This window comes from Ailuropoda melanoleuca, chromosome 7 (assembly GCF_002007445.2).
Source record: "Ailuropoda melanoleuca isolate Jingjing chromosome 7, ASM200744v2, whole genome shotgun sequence".
Lineage (NCBI taxonomy): Eukaryota > Metazoa > Chordata > Mammalia > Carnivora > Ursidae > Ailuropoda > Ailuropoda melanoleuca.
In genome coordinates, this window is record NC_048224.1 from 109,742,075 (window position 1) to 109,758,606 (window position 16,532).

Here is a 16,532-nt window from a genome sequence, read left to right on the forward strand (position 1 = left end):
CCAGCTCCCCCTGCTTATGTTCCCTCTCCTGCTGTCTCTGTCAAATAAATAAATAAAATCTTAAAAAAAAAAAAGAAGAAGAAGGAAAATATGTTTCAAAGGAGAAGTTACTCATACCACACTTCTTCCTGGTCCCAGTCCTACCCTCATGCCTGCTTGACAATGACAGATTATCTCCAGATCACCTGGCCTCTTCTGTTCACAATTTGTCCCCTTTCTTCCTCACACATGATGTTACCTTCACAAACCCCAAGCGTCCTTCTCATGATGGCTCCCATGATGGTGGGGGCGAGCAGCATGGGGAAGGATGCCTGCTGCAGTGTCTACACATGAGCTACTTATGAGTCAGGGTCTTCACAGGCAAGGACTACGTCTCTAATATTTTCAGTCAGTATATAATCCTAACTGGCCTCTGCACGAGGCAGCTGTTTTCAGTAGCTAAAAGTAAAGTGTGATTAGCAAGAACACGGGACCTCATCTTCAGAGGTACAATCGATTCTTTTCCATCAGGAATTATGTAGAAAATTTAAAAATACAATACTTCTGGGGCGCCTGGGTGGCTCAGTCGTTAAGCGTTTGCCTTCGGCTCAGGGCATGATCCCAGAGTCCTGGGATCGAGCCCCACATCAGGCTCCTCCGCTGGGAGCCTGCTTCTTCCTCTCCCACTCCCCTGCCTGTGTTCCCTCTCTCACTGGCTGTCTCTATCTCTCTCTCTGTCAAATAAATAAATAAAATCTTTAAAAAAAATAATACAATACTTCTGGCAATGAGAAATTCTCCTCTTATCAATAATTAACAGAATTTACAAATTATTATACATTTTCTCACCGATGGAATGCAGCACGGTTATTTCCCAGATAATGAAGTTTTTTGTTTTGGGGTTTTTTTTTTGTTTTGTTTTTTGGTTTGGACTTTAAGTATTTTTTAGCTGCTGACAAATAAAAGAAGCAAATTCAAACTAGTTTTAGAATGTGTCTATGAAACCAGAAGCCATAAGAAAGACTACATTGTCATCTCCATGAAGACACACACTTTTTCAGTCTTGGAGACTAGAATATCTGTCAAATTAATAAGAAGTGAACATTAAAGCCCTGAGGCATTACTCAAATCATGAAAACCTTTGGATTTTTGCTCAAATGAACACTTCAAAGAAAAATCCTGATTAGCATCTCCTAAAACATGGAGATCTAGAGCCGTTCCTTCTATATCTATTGCAAAGCTGCTTAAATGAGGCAAGGGTGTCCCAAAGTCAAGGTTATACATACCATGCATTCTGCTAGAATGCAGAATCAATCATTCTTACTTACAGACTGGAAAGAAGGAGTGAAGTAATTTTACTCATGAACAATTTAAAACATTTTTTATTTTTTAAATTTTTTTAATAAATATATTTTATTAGATTTTATTTATTTAGTTGACAGAGAGAGAGCACAAGCAGGGAGGGCAGCAGAGGGAGAAGCAGGCTCCCCACGGAGCAGGGAGCCCGATGTGGGGCTCCAGCCCAGGACCCTGAGATCATGACCAGAGCCAAAGGCAGATGCTTAACTGACTGAGCCACCCAGGTGAGCCTAAAACATTTTTATATAAAACTACTGTACTATAGTATACACTACACTACACTACAGAATAAACTAAAATCTGCAGTCATTCTTAATATACAGCTAAGGCTTTAAAGTACAGTTTGTGGAAGCTGCAAACATGTCACCCCCATTCTCCCCAGGTGTACCCCTTCACTTTTCTCTCCCTTAAGCTTTGTTGAAAAATTCAAAAGAAATGAATAGAACATTTCACAGAACATTTCACCACTCTTTCCCTATAAGAACCAACCATTTATATAATGACTGTAGTATAATAAATGCTTCCATTCGCAGGCAAGAGCTTCAAGGAAAAAAAATAGACTATGAAAAGTTGAATTTCTCGATTCCATTCCCCATTTAAAAGGCCATTTTCCAACCTGACTCCATATATTTTATTTGGTACATAAAACTTCTACTTTAAAAACTATTTTCCATGTAATGTTCTACCCTTAGTATACACACTCACCCACAGGTAACATGATCTGTGATGAAAAGATTTCTAACAATTTACTTGGTATATATCTTTTAATTCAGGTAAGCACAGAATAAACGGTAAAATTTACAAAGAACGTAGAAGTGAGAGAGATACAGAAAACTTTTTTCTTGAAATAGAGCTGGCACACAGTGTTACATGACTTTCAGGTGTACAGCATAGTGATGGGACAATTCTGTCCATTACACTATGCTCCCCACGCTTTACGTATAGGTACCACCTGTCACCACATGACGCTGCATTATTGTGTAGATGCCCCACGCTCTGCTTCTCATCCCCATCCCCATGACTTATTCATTTTCTATTTGGAAGTTTGTACCTTTTAATCCCCATATACTGCCTAAGTACCCAAGAGGAAAACAGAACTCAGTTACACACACACACGAGGCACATGAACTTCTGTCACTGGCCAAAGTAAGAGGAACCTGTGAAGCATGCCAGCCATCAGGCCCTGGGGGAATGAGGTCCACAGTCTAGTTTCACAGTATGCGTGGCATTTGTAGTCATGGGGAAAGGACACACAGTCCTCCGTGCTCCAGGGCCCTTTTCTTCAGGTCTGTTCCAAGCATGCAGGTCCCAAAAGAAACCAAACCAGGACACTGAGCTGCCTTTCACCCATGAGTGATAACCTACTCCTGGCACATGGCCAGGTGTCACAGATCCAAGGTCAATGCACTTTTAATTCCATATCTTCTACCACACCCTCAGCTTTACATCCTTACTCATTTTATTTTTCAGAGAAAAGTTTGTGGGTTCTTTTGTTGGGGAGAGAGCATTAAAATAATTATTCGTTCTAATTTCATAGAAGTAATAAAAATTATTTGTTAACAACTAGTAATTATATATATATAACATCATTATTAAACAAAATATGACTATAGGTTCTATTATATTGTTTAAAATACACTGTAAATGCTTTTGTGTTTTTTTGCATATTGTCACAGGGTTACAAAACCTACTAATTTTAATCTGGTAGATAGCTTAACGAAAACAGGAAAGAAGTGTAAATAATTTTGTTAAACACTCCAACATTTCCATAATTCACATGCTGCTCCAAAATTATTAACACACATACAAAGAAAATGATTTACTACTTGTTATTATTTGTTTCTTTTCCAGTTCTATTGAGGTATATTTGACATACATTATTGCAATAGCTTTAGGTTTACAACATGATGATCTGATTACTTACTATTATTTCTGTATCTCTTATGATACAAATTTTAATTACATTAGACTTTATCGTAAATTCTTTTTCCTTTTCCTAGTTGCAATACGGCATTATTATAAAGGAGTACATATAAGTCCAATATCTCATCTCTTCTTATGTTTACTATTAAAGGTTTAGTGTTTACGACTTAAAAGAGCTCAAGCAAATTGACGGCAATAACAGACTCCAGTGGGAAAGAGGATGTGAACAGATAATTCTTAAGAGAAGTTATAAAGACAAGTTAGAGGTGTTTAAATTAAAAAAATAAAGAAACACAAATTAAATCAAGGAGATGCTAGTTTTGGAAGAGATTATAAAACAAAATAATATACACAGTTATAGAAAAGGTCCAGTGAAACTAGGCACTGGAAGACACTGGTGGTATAATTGTAAATTAGAACAGGCTTTCAGTAAAGCAATTGGGCAAAATGCTTAATATCTTTGTACAACTCGACTGACCACTACTTTTAGGAATCTATTCCCCTCAGACCACAACAAAATAAATATAGAAATATATTTCTGAAAATGATTATTCTTTAAAAAATTCTTTGTAAATATTATTTTTATTTTTTTTTAAATCCTCCCCCTTTCATTTTTAGAGAGAGAGAGGAGGACAGAGGGAGAGGGGGAGGGAAAAAGAATCCCAAGCAGGCTCCACACCCAGTGCAGAGCCCAACATGGGGCTTGATCCTATAACCCCAGGATCACGACCTGAGCCGAAAATTGAATGCTTAACCTACAGAGCCACCCAGATGCTCTTAAAAATCCCTTTAAAACAGGGACACAACTAAAGGATATAGCTCTTGATCAAAGCACTATTAATTATTAGAAACAATTTATATATGTGTATATATATTTATATATGATATCATTTATACATAAATTTATGTGTGTGTGTATATATATATACACATATATCCCACATAAAAGTTTCATGAATTATATAACATATTCATTCTGACAAGCAGTAAGCAATCATTAATTGTTTTAAAAGATGACATAATAAGAAATAACACAGAACTGTATACCTAGTATTATTATAACACTTTAACATATTTTATTTTAGAATAGTTTTAGATTTACCAAAAAGATGTGAAGATAGTATATAGAGTTTCTATATAATCCAAACCCAGTTTCTCCTGCTGCTCATATTTATCTTTGGCATGGTACATCTGTCACAATTAGTGAACCATGTTGATACATTATTATGAACTAAAGTTCATGCTTTCTTCAGATGTCCTGAGCTTTTCCCAAATGTCCTTTTCTGTTCCAGGATCTCACCCAGGATACCACACTACACTTAGCCATCTTGTCTCCTTAAGCTCCCCTGGGCTATGACAATTTCTCAGACTTCCCTTGTTATTGGTGCCTTGACCATTTCGAGGCATCCTCGTCAAGCATTTTGTAGAATGTTCCACAATCGGGATTTTTTCTGATGTTCTTCCTCATGATTACACCGGGATAATAGGTTTGGGGGAAGAAGATCACAGAAGTGAAGTGCTATTTCTAACAGTTCATTTAATAGAGGGGATGGAAAAAAGAAATAAAATACTAATAATTAACTGGAGTAATGCGAGCCTATGGATAATTTTCTTCTCCTCTACAATTATTTAAATCACCTTTTAAAATATTTAATTAAAACCACTGTTTATGACTGTACAAGGAAAACACCTAAAGAGAAACCATGTAGTTAAAAATGGAACAAGAGCAGAAATATGTCCATCTGCTGCCCTGCCTCCCATGCTCAGGAACGGGGTGACTACACTTGCCTCCCAGCTGCCACTTCTCCTCCAGGTCACCAGCAGCCATGCAATCAGCTTGACAGCTGTTGAAGGACTTCTAGGTACTGGCACATCTATTTAGGCTAGAGCTAGAGAAGGCGAAACTATCTGGGGAGGCTTCTCATTCTCCCTGACATCTTTCTTGCATATAGGCCAATGTCTAATACCCTTATGAATACAAAAGGGAGAATCTGGCCCAGTAAATTCTCAATTAGATGAAGGGAAGACGATGAACTATTAGGTGACACAATAAAGTTGAAGTATAGCATAAATAGTATGATGTGCTTTTTACAAAAATATACAACATACACATTTCCAATAAAACATATGTATGTATTTTTTTTAAGTCTAGAAAGTATGCATTGGTCTATAATTTCCTGAGGGGAAGGAGAATTAAAAGGGAAGTTGTTTTTTGGTTGGTTTGTTTTGTTTTGTTTTTACTTTTTATACTTTCACAGTATATAAACTCTACCATAAGCATCTTTTATTATTATAAGAAAAAGAGTTCTAAAGTATTTAAAAAAAGAGTTTTAAATTATAGAAAAGCTTTAAGCCAAAAATTCATCCACTTCAGAGTTAAATTAACCACTATACACAAAAGAGGGCACAGTTCCAAAGAGTAAACCAAGGAAGTTTCAATAAATTTCAAACATGGCTTACCAAGACTACAATTCTTCATTTATCTTTTAAGAACGTAAGTGCCATATTTGTGTTGTTCCTTTGTTAAGTTGAAATTAAATGTTGCTGTCTATATTCCTTGCACATCTCTCTCTCCCTATCATCTTAAGAAGGATGTTTATGACAAGTACTAACCTCAGGGAGATAGTTTTCTCAGGCATAACTGAATTAGTTCACTCAGGCCTTTCAAACAGCTGCAGGGTCTAAAAGCATCCAACCGTGATGGCAATGTGCCTACGTGTTCCTTTGCTTTTTAACAAGCTGACTTGATACACAAATTTTCAGGAGAATCTGTTAAGAAACCCACGTAAGAGTCCAACCCAGAAATATAACACTAATAATTTTCACAGAGGCTCGGAGAGGGAATACTGTGTTCCTTATAATTTTATTCACAAAGCTTACTTATTTCCAAGATGACTGGGCATGACCCGGATTTGAAAACTGGCAAAAGAATTCAAATCTCTACCCAACTTAACTTCCTTGACTTAAAGCACTGCAGGCCTTTGTTCAAACACAAATAAATATCCTGACAGCGTATTTTATGCCTTTGTCCTTCCTTTCTGCCTCAGCACAATCTTATGAAACTAAATGTAGCAAGAGTACCAAGGAAATTAAACACTGGAGGGTAAGTGCTGATGAGGGTAAGAGGATCGGGAAGGATTTAGCACATCACAGTGGCTAGCCCAAGGCAATCAGAAGCAATTTCAGAACACAGGGCCTTGAGGGAATTCATTTTTGTAAGATATATAGTTCTATTTACTAAATTTTTATGGTTCCTAGAGAAGTAGAATAAACAAAAGTGATTTATTAGAGAAACAAGAAAGCTCAGGAAAGAGCAGGTCATTTTCTCTGTATCAGACTGGAAGGTCTGGCATGACAAGACATTATCTCATATATAGGATACGCTTGCCCATAAAGAGGGTTTAGGGCAGTTTAGGGTTGGAAAAAAGAATCTAAGGCCATGGACTGGTGGGACATACATCTGGCACCTGTAGGTCAATAATGGGTATAGCCCTCACTACGTGCAGAATCCAAGAAACCTAGATCATCAATATACTAAGGGAACCTAACATAATAGTTATGAATCATTTCACATTTCACAAGTTCTTGATAAACTGAGGCAGGTAAGACAGCTGAATAGCTGACCAAAGTTTCAGAAGTATTTCTGATCTACATGTGCAAGGAGGGGAAATTACTCATCCAGGCTGCCGAGATGTCAGTGCTCAGAGGTGGGTATTAGCTCTAAATTCCAGTTCACTCTCCTACGTCTCTCTACACTTCTGTTTATTCCACCAATGTTCATCTGGGTGTTACCTGATGCAAGCGCCCATGCTGGGCGCTGGATTTAGTAAGATTAATAAGCCATGGGCTCTTCCTTCAAAGATATTAACATCTCCAAGAGGATATCCTCCATTTTGGCCAGGCTAATACCTTCCAAATCTCTTCCTCAAATTGTCTGAAAGACTACGCCTATGGATTCTACAAAATTGGCAGCAACAATGGAAACACGGTTTTTGAATCTTCCTAAATCTTTCCATAAAAACAGAACAACAGGTTACAAAACCAAAACTCATGGACCACACCCACAATAAAATAAGGTGAGAAAGCATCCTCTTGGGGCGCCTGGGTGGCACAGCGGTTGGGCGTCTGCCTTCGGCTCAGGGCGTGATCCTGGCGTTGTGGGATGGAGCCCCACATCAGGCTCCTCTGTTGTGAGCCTGCTTCTTCCTCTCCCACTCCCCCTGCTTGTGTTCCCTCTCTCGCTGGCTGTCTCTGTCTCTGTCGAATAAATAATAAATAAAATCTTTTTAAAAAAAAAGAAAGAAAGAAAGAAAGCATCCTCTTGAATCCCAGAATTCAACAGGTTTGGTACAAATCATATAGAGCTATGAGACTTGCGTGGTCTCTGTATCACTGGGGAAAGAAAGGGGAAGCAATGGGGTGAGCAAGGAGCCTGAGAACCAGAGTGGCCAACAGGTACTCACTAAAGCCTGGCTGGCCACTCTGAGAAGAGCAGCTGACATCGGCAGGTTTCCATCTACTCCAAAAGCAGGTAAGTGAGAGGGGCCCACTGCAAAGTCTAAAGGAAGCTGCTCCCCCAGGGCTCACATTCAAGATAGTAACCCAACCTGACACGAAACTGCTGTACATGGAATCAAACTTGAGCAGGATAGGAAAAGAGAAGGTCAGATATAAGGGAAATAGGGATTCTGGCAGAAAATCTTGGAAAATAAGCTAGTGCATTTTTTAACAGCTTTATGACTATATAACTTACATAAATTCACCTTTTTAAAGGCATACCATGCACTAGTTTTTAGTATATTTCCAAAGTTGTGCAACCATCACCATTACCCAATTTGGGAACATTTCCAACACCCTATAAAGAAACCTTTTACCTAGTACCAGTCAGACCTCCATGCCTCAAGCTTTCCCCTATCTCCTCCAGCCCTAGGAACCACTAATCTATATTCTCTCCATATACTTTCGACTATTTTGAACAAGATTATACAAATGGTGTCCTACAATATGTGGTCTTTTGTGACTGATTCTTTTCATGTTGCACTTTCTGAGGTACAACTAGGTTGTAGCATGTATTAGAAATTCATAAACTCCATTCCTTTCTTTTGCCAAATAACATTCCATTGCATGGCCAGACCACTTTTTAAATTGTTCATCACTTGATAGATATTTGGGCTGTTTCTACCTTTTTGGCTATTATGAATAATGCTGCTATGACATTCATGTACAAGTTTCGTATGCGGTATGCTTTCCTTTTTCTCGGGTAGATGCTAGGAGTGGAACTGTTGAGTCATATGATAACTCTGTGTTTAACCTTCTGAGGAATTCCCAATTGTTTTCTCTAGTGGCTGCACCATTTACACTGCCAAGAACAGTGTATGAGGGTTCCAATTAGTCCCACTTCTTTATCAACACTTGTTACTGCCTTTCTTTTTTATTATAGCTGTTCTCTGGCAGGTGTCACATAATATCTCATGGTTTTGATTTGCATTTCTCCAGTGGCAAATGATGTTGAGCACTTCTAATGTGCTTATTGGCCATTTGCGTGTCTTTTTTGGGAAAAATGTCACTCTAATACTTTGTGCATTTTTTAATTAGATGATCTGTCTTTATTAAAGAGTTGTAAGAATTCTTTATATGCTGTGATTACAAGTCTCTTTAAATATATGATTTACAGGGGGACCTGGCCAGCTCGGTCAGTGGAGCATGCGACTCTTGATCTGGGGCTTGAGAGTTTGAGTCCCACATTGGTTGTAGAGATTATTTAAATAAAATAAAATAAAATCTTTAAATATATTATTTACAAATATTTTCTCTCCATTTGTGAGTTGTCCTTTCACTTTCTTGATGGTAAAAGTACACAAGCAGGGCGCCTACGTGGCTCAGTTGTTAAGCATCTGCCTTCGGCTCAGGTTATGATCCCAGGCTCCTGGGATCGAGCCCTGCATTGGGCTCACTGCTCATTGGGAAGCCTGCTTCTCCCTCTCCCACTCCCCCTGCTTGTGTTCCCTCTCTCGATGTGTCTCTCTCTGTCAAATAAATAAAATCTTTAAAAAAAAAAAAAACAAACAGTACACAAGTTTTTTTAATTTTGATGAAGTCCAACTTAATCAGCCTTCCCATTTGACCTTTGTATTTTGGGGGTCATATCTAAAACCCATTGGCTAAGCCATTAAGATTTGCTCCAATGTTTTCTTCTAAGAATTTTATAGTTTTAACTCTTACATTTAGATCTACGATTCACGTTTTTTAAAAAAAAGATTTTATTTATTTATTTAAGAGAGAGAGAACGAGAGAAAGCATGAGCAGGGGGAGAGGCAGATGGAGAGGGAGAAGCAGACTCCCCACTGAGCAGGGAGCCCCATGCAGTACTCAGTTCTAGGACCCTGGAATCATGACCTGAGCTGAAGGCAGATGCTTAACCAATTGAGCCACCCTGGTGCCCCTGGATCTATTTTTCACTTTAAGTAGATTCTGGGGGATGGTGTGAAACAGGGTGCAAATTCATTCTTCTGTATATGGATATACAGTTTTCTGAGCACCACATACTGGAAAGATCATTGTTTCCCCCACTGAATTGTCTTGGCATCCTTGTCAAAAAATCAATTCACCATAAATGTAAGGGTTTGTTTCTTGACTCAGAATTCTGTTCCATGGATCTATAGGTCTATCTTTATGTGAGTACCACGCTATCTAAATTACTGCAGCTTTCTAGTAAATCTTAAAACTGGTAGCTGTGAGTCTACCAACTTGGCATTTTTCAAGATTGCTTTGAGTATTCTGTGTCTCTTGCCTTTCCACATGAATTTTAGGATCAGCTTGTCAATTTCTGCAAAAAAGACAGCTAGGCTTCTGATAGGTATTGCGTTGAATCTGTAGCTCACCTTGAGGATGCTATTATAACAATATTAATTCTTCCATGAACATGAATGGCTTGCCACTTATTAGAACTTTTTTATTGTTTTTCAATGACATTTTGTAGTTTTCAGTGTACCCGCCTTATAGTTCTTTTATTAAATTTATGCCAAAACATTTTATTCGTTTTGATGCTATTGAAAATAACATTTTGGCTTGTTTATTGCCAGATGGAAATTTTAGGTCTTAATCATTTTACCCAGGGCAAAATCCACACACACACACAAATATATATAAAATGTCAGCTTTTAAGGAAGAGCTATAGATCAGTTATCCGTCTTAGCCTCGAGAAAACTTTTTTTGAAAGTTATACTCTGAGTATATAAATGTGTGTTTATATAATTATACACATATGCATATTTTTTTAAGGCTAGGAATATACATCTAGAATCTTACCATTGTTCACACTGCAGTGATGACCAGTTATGGACATTTTTTTCCTCTTTGCTTAATTTGTATAATTTTTTTCTGTAATAAACATGTATGATTTTTTTCTAATTTTAAATTTTTTACTCATTTTTAAACTGTGTCTTCACTTCTGTCCAGGAAGTTCATCAACTGCCTCAATTTAAGGCTAGGAACATAAAGGCTGAGTTCACAATTATGGTGTTATCCAATTTAGTAGTCTTAGCAAATTTTGATTCTTTTCTAGTGCAGATTTATTTAAAAAAATACTCATTAAGGTTCCCCCCCCCCGCTTCAAATACTGTGGTTGATAGATAATTTAAAGTATTCAGGCCCCTCTTGAATTTTCACAAGGTAGCTTCGTTCACTCCAGTTTGAAATATGCAGTTTGATTCAAAGTCACATTTGGTGAAGTTTCATAGTGAAACAAACAGAATACTATGTATAATTTTACAAGCTGTGTTGCCTACAAAGACCTTCAAAGAGATCATGAACGTTCTCAGCTTCTCTTTAGACTTTTATGTAACCTCAATTAATAAAGTTTGCAAACCCCTTTCTAGATAGCTATAAAAGTTCTTCTAATCTTAGGATGTTAAACACTAGTGTCGATTTATACTTGTCCTGCTGTAACGCCTTGGGAGGAAATGAATCCAATGGAAAACTTTTAAATGTTCTGATCCACTTCACAGAAGCTATAAAGAATTTACTCAGTTCAGGATTTTTAAATTTGTTCACCAAATCCATGCTCATTTATTCTGCCCTGATTTGCCACATATCTAAAACCCAGTTGCCTACTTTGCACAAAGGAAATGACAACCCTCTCAGAGTACTGTTGTAAGGGTTAAGTAAGCTAATATATATAACGCTCTTAACACACTGCATGCTCATGACAATCACTCAGTAAATGGGAGCTCCAATGAGTCATATTTAATACACGTTAAAGCTTTTCTCCATTATGCCTCTCTCCCCCTTTCATACTAAAAGTTCCTAAGCTTTCGGTCTGTCCTCTGCCATGGTCTACCTAAACGACATACACCCTGATGGGTATAGTAGCCCAGGTGTGGACACATCTCAGTATTACACACATGAGAGGACAATGTGCCTTTTGTCTCCTCCTCAGCTGACCCTTAAATATTGCAGCCCATAACCCTAGTGAACTATGCCCCAAATAAACTATGCGCCAATGAAGACTAGAGGTCAAAACTATAAATAAACTCCACACGTGCTATTTGCCTAAGAAGATGGGTCATGGTGCAGGGCACAGACACACGCCACTAAGGGGTGTGCAGGGCTATATTTAGTTACCAAAAACTTCAACACAGGCTTGTTTGTTTGTTTTTCAGAGACACAACACAGAAACTAAAAGTGAAGATAACTACCTTAGAAATACTGCAAGAGAAAAAAAAAAGAAAGAAATGATGAAAGAGTGGGTGCCTGGGTGGCTCAGAAGGTTAAGCATCTGCCTTCAGCTCAGGTCATGATCCGGGGGTCCTGGGATTGAGCCCCACATCGGGCTCCCTGCTCAGTGGGGAGCCTGCTTCTCCCTCTCCCTCTGCCATTCTCCCTGCTCATACGCTCTCTCTCTCAAATAAATAAATAAATAAAGATCTTTAAAATAAAAAAAAGAAATAATGAAAGAGGAAATTCACAACCTACATTCTAAGCAGAAATATAAAATATTTTAACCAATTTCAAATGCCAGACACTTCACACCGACCATGAATCCAAGTGGCAAATGCTATATCAAGCTATAGAGATAAAGAAGGCAGAATTACCCTAACGCCGTGTCATATATTTTACAACAAATGATATAAACTCTGTACTCCACAACTGTTCCTTTGCTTTACTGAGCCCAAAAGGCAAGCATATGGCATATATGACAATTCAAATTCAAATGCAGATCATTAGAATGAAATGAAAAACACAACATCATTCTTTCCACCCTTACAGTGTAACGTAATGAAATGGAAGTGGTTACTACTCAGTATGAAATAGGAGGCCTTATGTAAAACCCAATTAACAGTACCAACATGACAGTTGATACAATTATATTCTATATATAATAATATACTATCAACGTCTCTGCCCCATGGAGAGGCCTCACAAACCCACAAATATATGGGGGAAAAGACGTCTTCCAAAATGTTTCAGAGGCAAGGACCATTTGGTTCAAAGGAACAATAGCGAAACCATATAAAGCTGCAAAAACAGCCCCTACCTATTGAGCCAAGTGACCACAGGGTGCTTATGGCATCTTTAAGACCTCTGGGGCTCAAAATGCACTGGCTCTAATGGCAGTGACAAGTTTATTTAATGCTATAGATTTTCAGAACTCTAAGGATGAATCAATCTGCTTGCCTGGGGATATTCTCAAGTTTTTTATGTGAGAAAGGGAGGATTCTAGGCCTAGGCCAATGGAAAATCCCAATTGAGTTCTGGATAATCCACAAAAATATCTGACTTTATTAAACAAAGACTAGTAGAAAGACTCCATAGAAAATCTGAATAAAGGGCACATAAATCTCTTTCTACATATAGAAATCCAGGGGCATGGCAGAAGAAAAGTTCTCAATAAAGTGAACAGAAAAGCAAATTGCCTACAAGTCACGCTGGGAAGTTCAGACCACAATCTATAAGCACAAGGAACTACCCATTGGAAGTATTTTAGTATGTTGACATGATGGAAGTACCTTAGGATCATTGATCTGACCATAAGCTAGATCAACTGAACCGTGTGTGCGTGTCTGTGCGCACGCACGCAGGTAGGATACAAAAAGGGTGTCGGTGTGTGAGTGTGGTCTGTGTGAGTGTGGTCTGTGTGGGTGTCGAAGCGTGCTGTGTGTGTATTGGGGAAGGGAAAATACAAGAAGTTAGACCAGTTAGGACGCTATGTCAATAACCAGATATGAGGTGATCCAGCTTTGAACTAACAACTCAGAGGCGGAAAGGAAGAAACGCATACAGAGGCCATTCAAAATCAACAATGTAAAGATTGTGTCACTACATGGGTGGAAAGAAAGAAAATCAAAGGTAAAGTATGAGACTTGAGGTAGGTCATTGAATTATTACCATAATTTGAAAGGGGGATGTCCGGAGAAATAATCATGACTTTAAGAGATGAACTGGTTTTAAAGATTTTATTTATTTATTTATTTATTTATTTATTTATTTACTTATTTATTTATTTTAGAAGGCGGCAGGGGTGGCGGGGGGAAGAGCAGAGGGAGAAGGACAAGCAGACTCCACACTGAGTGTGGAGCCCAATACAGGGCTTGATCTCAAGACCCTGAGATCATGACCTGAGCTGCAATCAAGAGTCATCAGATGCTTAACCGAATGAGCCACCCAGGTGCCCCTAAAAGATGAACTGGTTTTAGACATACCTAGGTTGGAGTGACATAAGACATCCAGTCACTAGCACTGGTGGCAGGCGTGATATAAAGAGTCCCAGTAACTACAGCACTGCTAAGAATGTCTGACACTCAAAAAAAGTATTCAGTAGATGACATTTCCATTAGAGGTGATTAAATTGTTTTCAAAAACAAGTTTATCAAGCTGTTTTTGCATACCCACCTGAGAGTACAGCTGACCCGTGAACAACACAGCTTTGAACTGTGTGGGTCCACTTACACAAATTTTTACAGTACAATACTGCAAACATGTTTTCTCTTCCTTACGATTTTCCTAATAACATTTTCTTTTCTCTAGTCTACCTTACTGTAGGAATATATGATAAATATTAACGTACAAAATATGTATTAATCGACTTCTTATGCTATTGGTAAGGCTTCTGGTCAACAGTAGGCTGTTTATCTGGGGGATTTTTAACTGTGCGGGGGGTCAGTGCTCCTAACCCCCATGTTGTGCAAGTGTCGACTATACTTCTAATCTCATCATTATTTACTTTAATGTTTCAAACTATGCCTGTGAACACATAAATATTAAATAAGAGACCATCAAATGTGGCTTTGGCAAATAGTGATAAAGTGTATATCACATTATTAACACAAAATCTATTCTGTTGCTTGAATTTATTTACAGCTTTTGGCTTTTCAAGTATTTTTTTTTTAATTTTATTTTATTATATTATGTTAATCACCATACAGTACATCCCCAGATTCCGATGTAAAGTTTGATGCTTCATTAGTTGCGTATAACACCCAGTGCACCATGCAATACGTGCCCTCCTTACTACCCATCACCAGTCTATCCCCTTCCCCCACCCCCTCCCCTCTGAAGTCTTCAGTTTGTTTCTCATAGTCCATAGTCTCTCATGTTTCATTCCCCCTTCTGATTACCCCCCTTTTCTTTATCCCTTTCTTCCCCTACCGATCCTCCTAGTTCTTATGTATTTTTCTTACACTAATTTCTTCTTTGCAATTATTCTGTGAGGAAGACCACACACTTTGTCTGGATCAAGAATATAAATGCTGGGGCGCCTGGGTGGCTCAGTTGTTGAGCATCTGCCTTCGGCTCAGGGCATGATCCCAGCTTTCTGGGATCGAGCCCCGCATCAGGCTCCTCTGCTGGGAGCCTGCTCCTTCCTCTCCCACTCCCCTTGCTTGTGTTCCCTCTCTCGCTGCCTGTCTCTCTCTCTCTGTCAAATAAACAAAATAAAATCTTTAAAAAAAAAAAAAAGAATATAAATGCTGGGCTCTGCAGGAAGGAACATTTCTTAGATTAAAAATGTTTACGTAGTCGCCTTCTGACACTTTATGATTTTACACAAAACCACCTGAACCAAAAATAATCTTTAACTTTTAATCCCTGTTATGTCTGGAAACAACATGAAGCTGCTCCATCATGGAATAAAGAAGATGAAAACTCACATAAATATCAAGTTCCGCCTGAACAACTTTAAGGAAAAGCTTCACTGCTTTGCGACATTCGAGGGTCAAAGGGCTTAGTGATATGACTCACTAGGAATTTTGCCTTATACCTTGATTTGTAACTGAAATTAGCATATCACTTGTAGAAAGCAAATTCATGAAGAAGTTTAACAAATACTACAAAACCTTGATCCACAAATTAAAATGGCTATCCTTTGAAATAAATACTGTGGCATGGTTTCCTGTACCACCTCATATTACAAGAAGTAGACTTTGTACAAATTAAAAAGTAATCACCAGTTCGTTAGCAGTGACAAATACACCACGCTAAAGTAAAATTTTAACAATAGAGGAAGCTGGGCATGAAGTATGTAGGAAGTCTCTGTACTATCTCTCTCACTTTTCTATAAATCTAAAGCTAAAATGAAAAGTTTCTTTTAGAAAAAAGTAATCACTGTGCTTTTTTTTTTTGCTTCTTAATTAAAGATCACATTTTGCTTAATCTCACAAGCAAGTATTTATTCAACACATATATATCAAACAGATGGTTGCTTAGCACTCTGTATGATTCCCAGAGATGACTAAGAAGTAAGCGCTCTCAACTTGCCAAGTTCCCACACACAAGGAGCTCAAGAGAAGAAGGAGAGAAGAAGTAAGAGCCAGGACACTGAAAGAGCAATATGCAAAAACCATAAAGCAACTTTTTTTCCCTTCTCAAGCACCCCTATAAATCCTTTCCGCCAGGCTAAATCTTCCTTGGACCCTGGATTAAACCTCAGGTAGACCCCACAGTTGGGTGCCAGGTGTTGGATAATAAAAAGTCCCTAAAATAATCTCAGTTCGGTCATTAAATACCCAGTTCATGTAAAAACCCGAACTCTGGACTTCATTTAAAACTAGAGCACCGCCCTTCCCTGGCTCAGGTCTGCTGCCTCTCACTTGGCCAGCAGATCTCCCCAGCCCCCAACTGGCTGCTGAGCAGTTGCTTCTGACCCCTTGGGAAGGTACAGGGAGCACAAGTATCTGCATTGGTTTGCTGTGCAGATGCTCAAAGCTGCCTGTCCCACCCACGGGTGGGCGCCCTGCCCCACCTCTGACAAGCATGAACGCACCTTCTCTCAGTGG

At 38.4% G+C, this 16,532-nt stretch overlaps 1 protein-coding gene across 3 annotated transcripts in view; it reads right to left on the reverse strand.

Moving 5' to 3' along the window:
* TBC1D4 (TBC1 domain family member 4) overlaps positions 1 to 16,532 on the reverse strand; it is a 189,111-nt gene that overhangs the window by 107,390 nt on the left and 65,189 nt on the right. Inside the window, exon 1 of one of the 3 annotated variants that reach the window (XM_034665295.1) lies at positions 7,327 to 7,452. The exons of the other annotated variants lie outside the window; for them this stretch is intronic. Coding sequence (XP_034521186.1) covers positions 7,327 to 7,437 — 111 coding nt within the window. The 5' untranslated portion in view covers positions 7,438 to 7,452. Of the gene's footprint in view, positions 1 to 7,326; positions 7,453 to 16,532 lie in introns of those variants that run through there. 3 annotated transcript variants of the gene reach the window in all.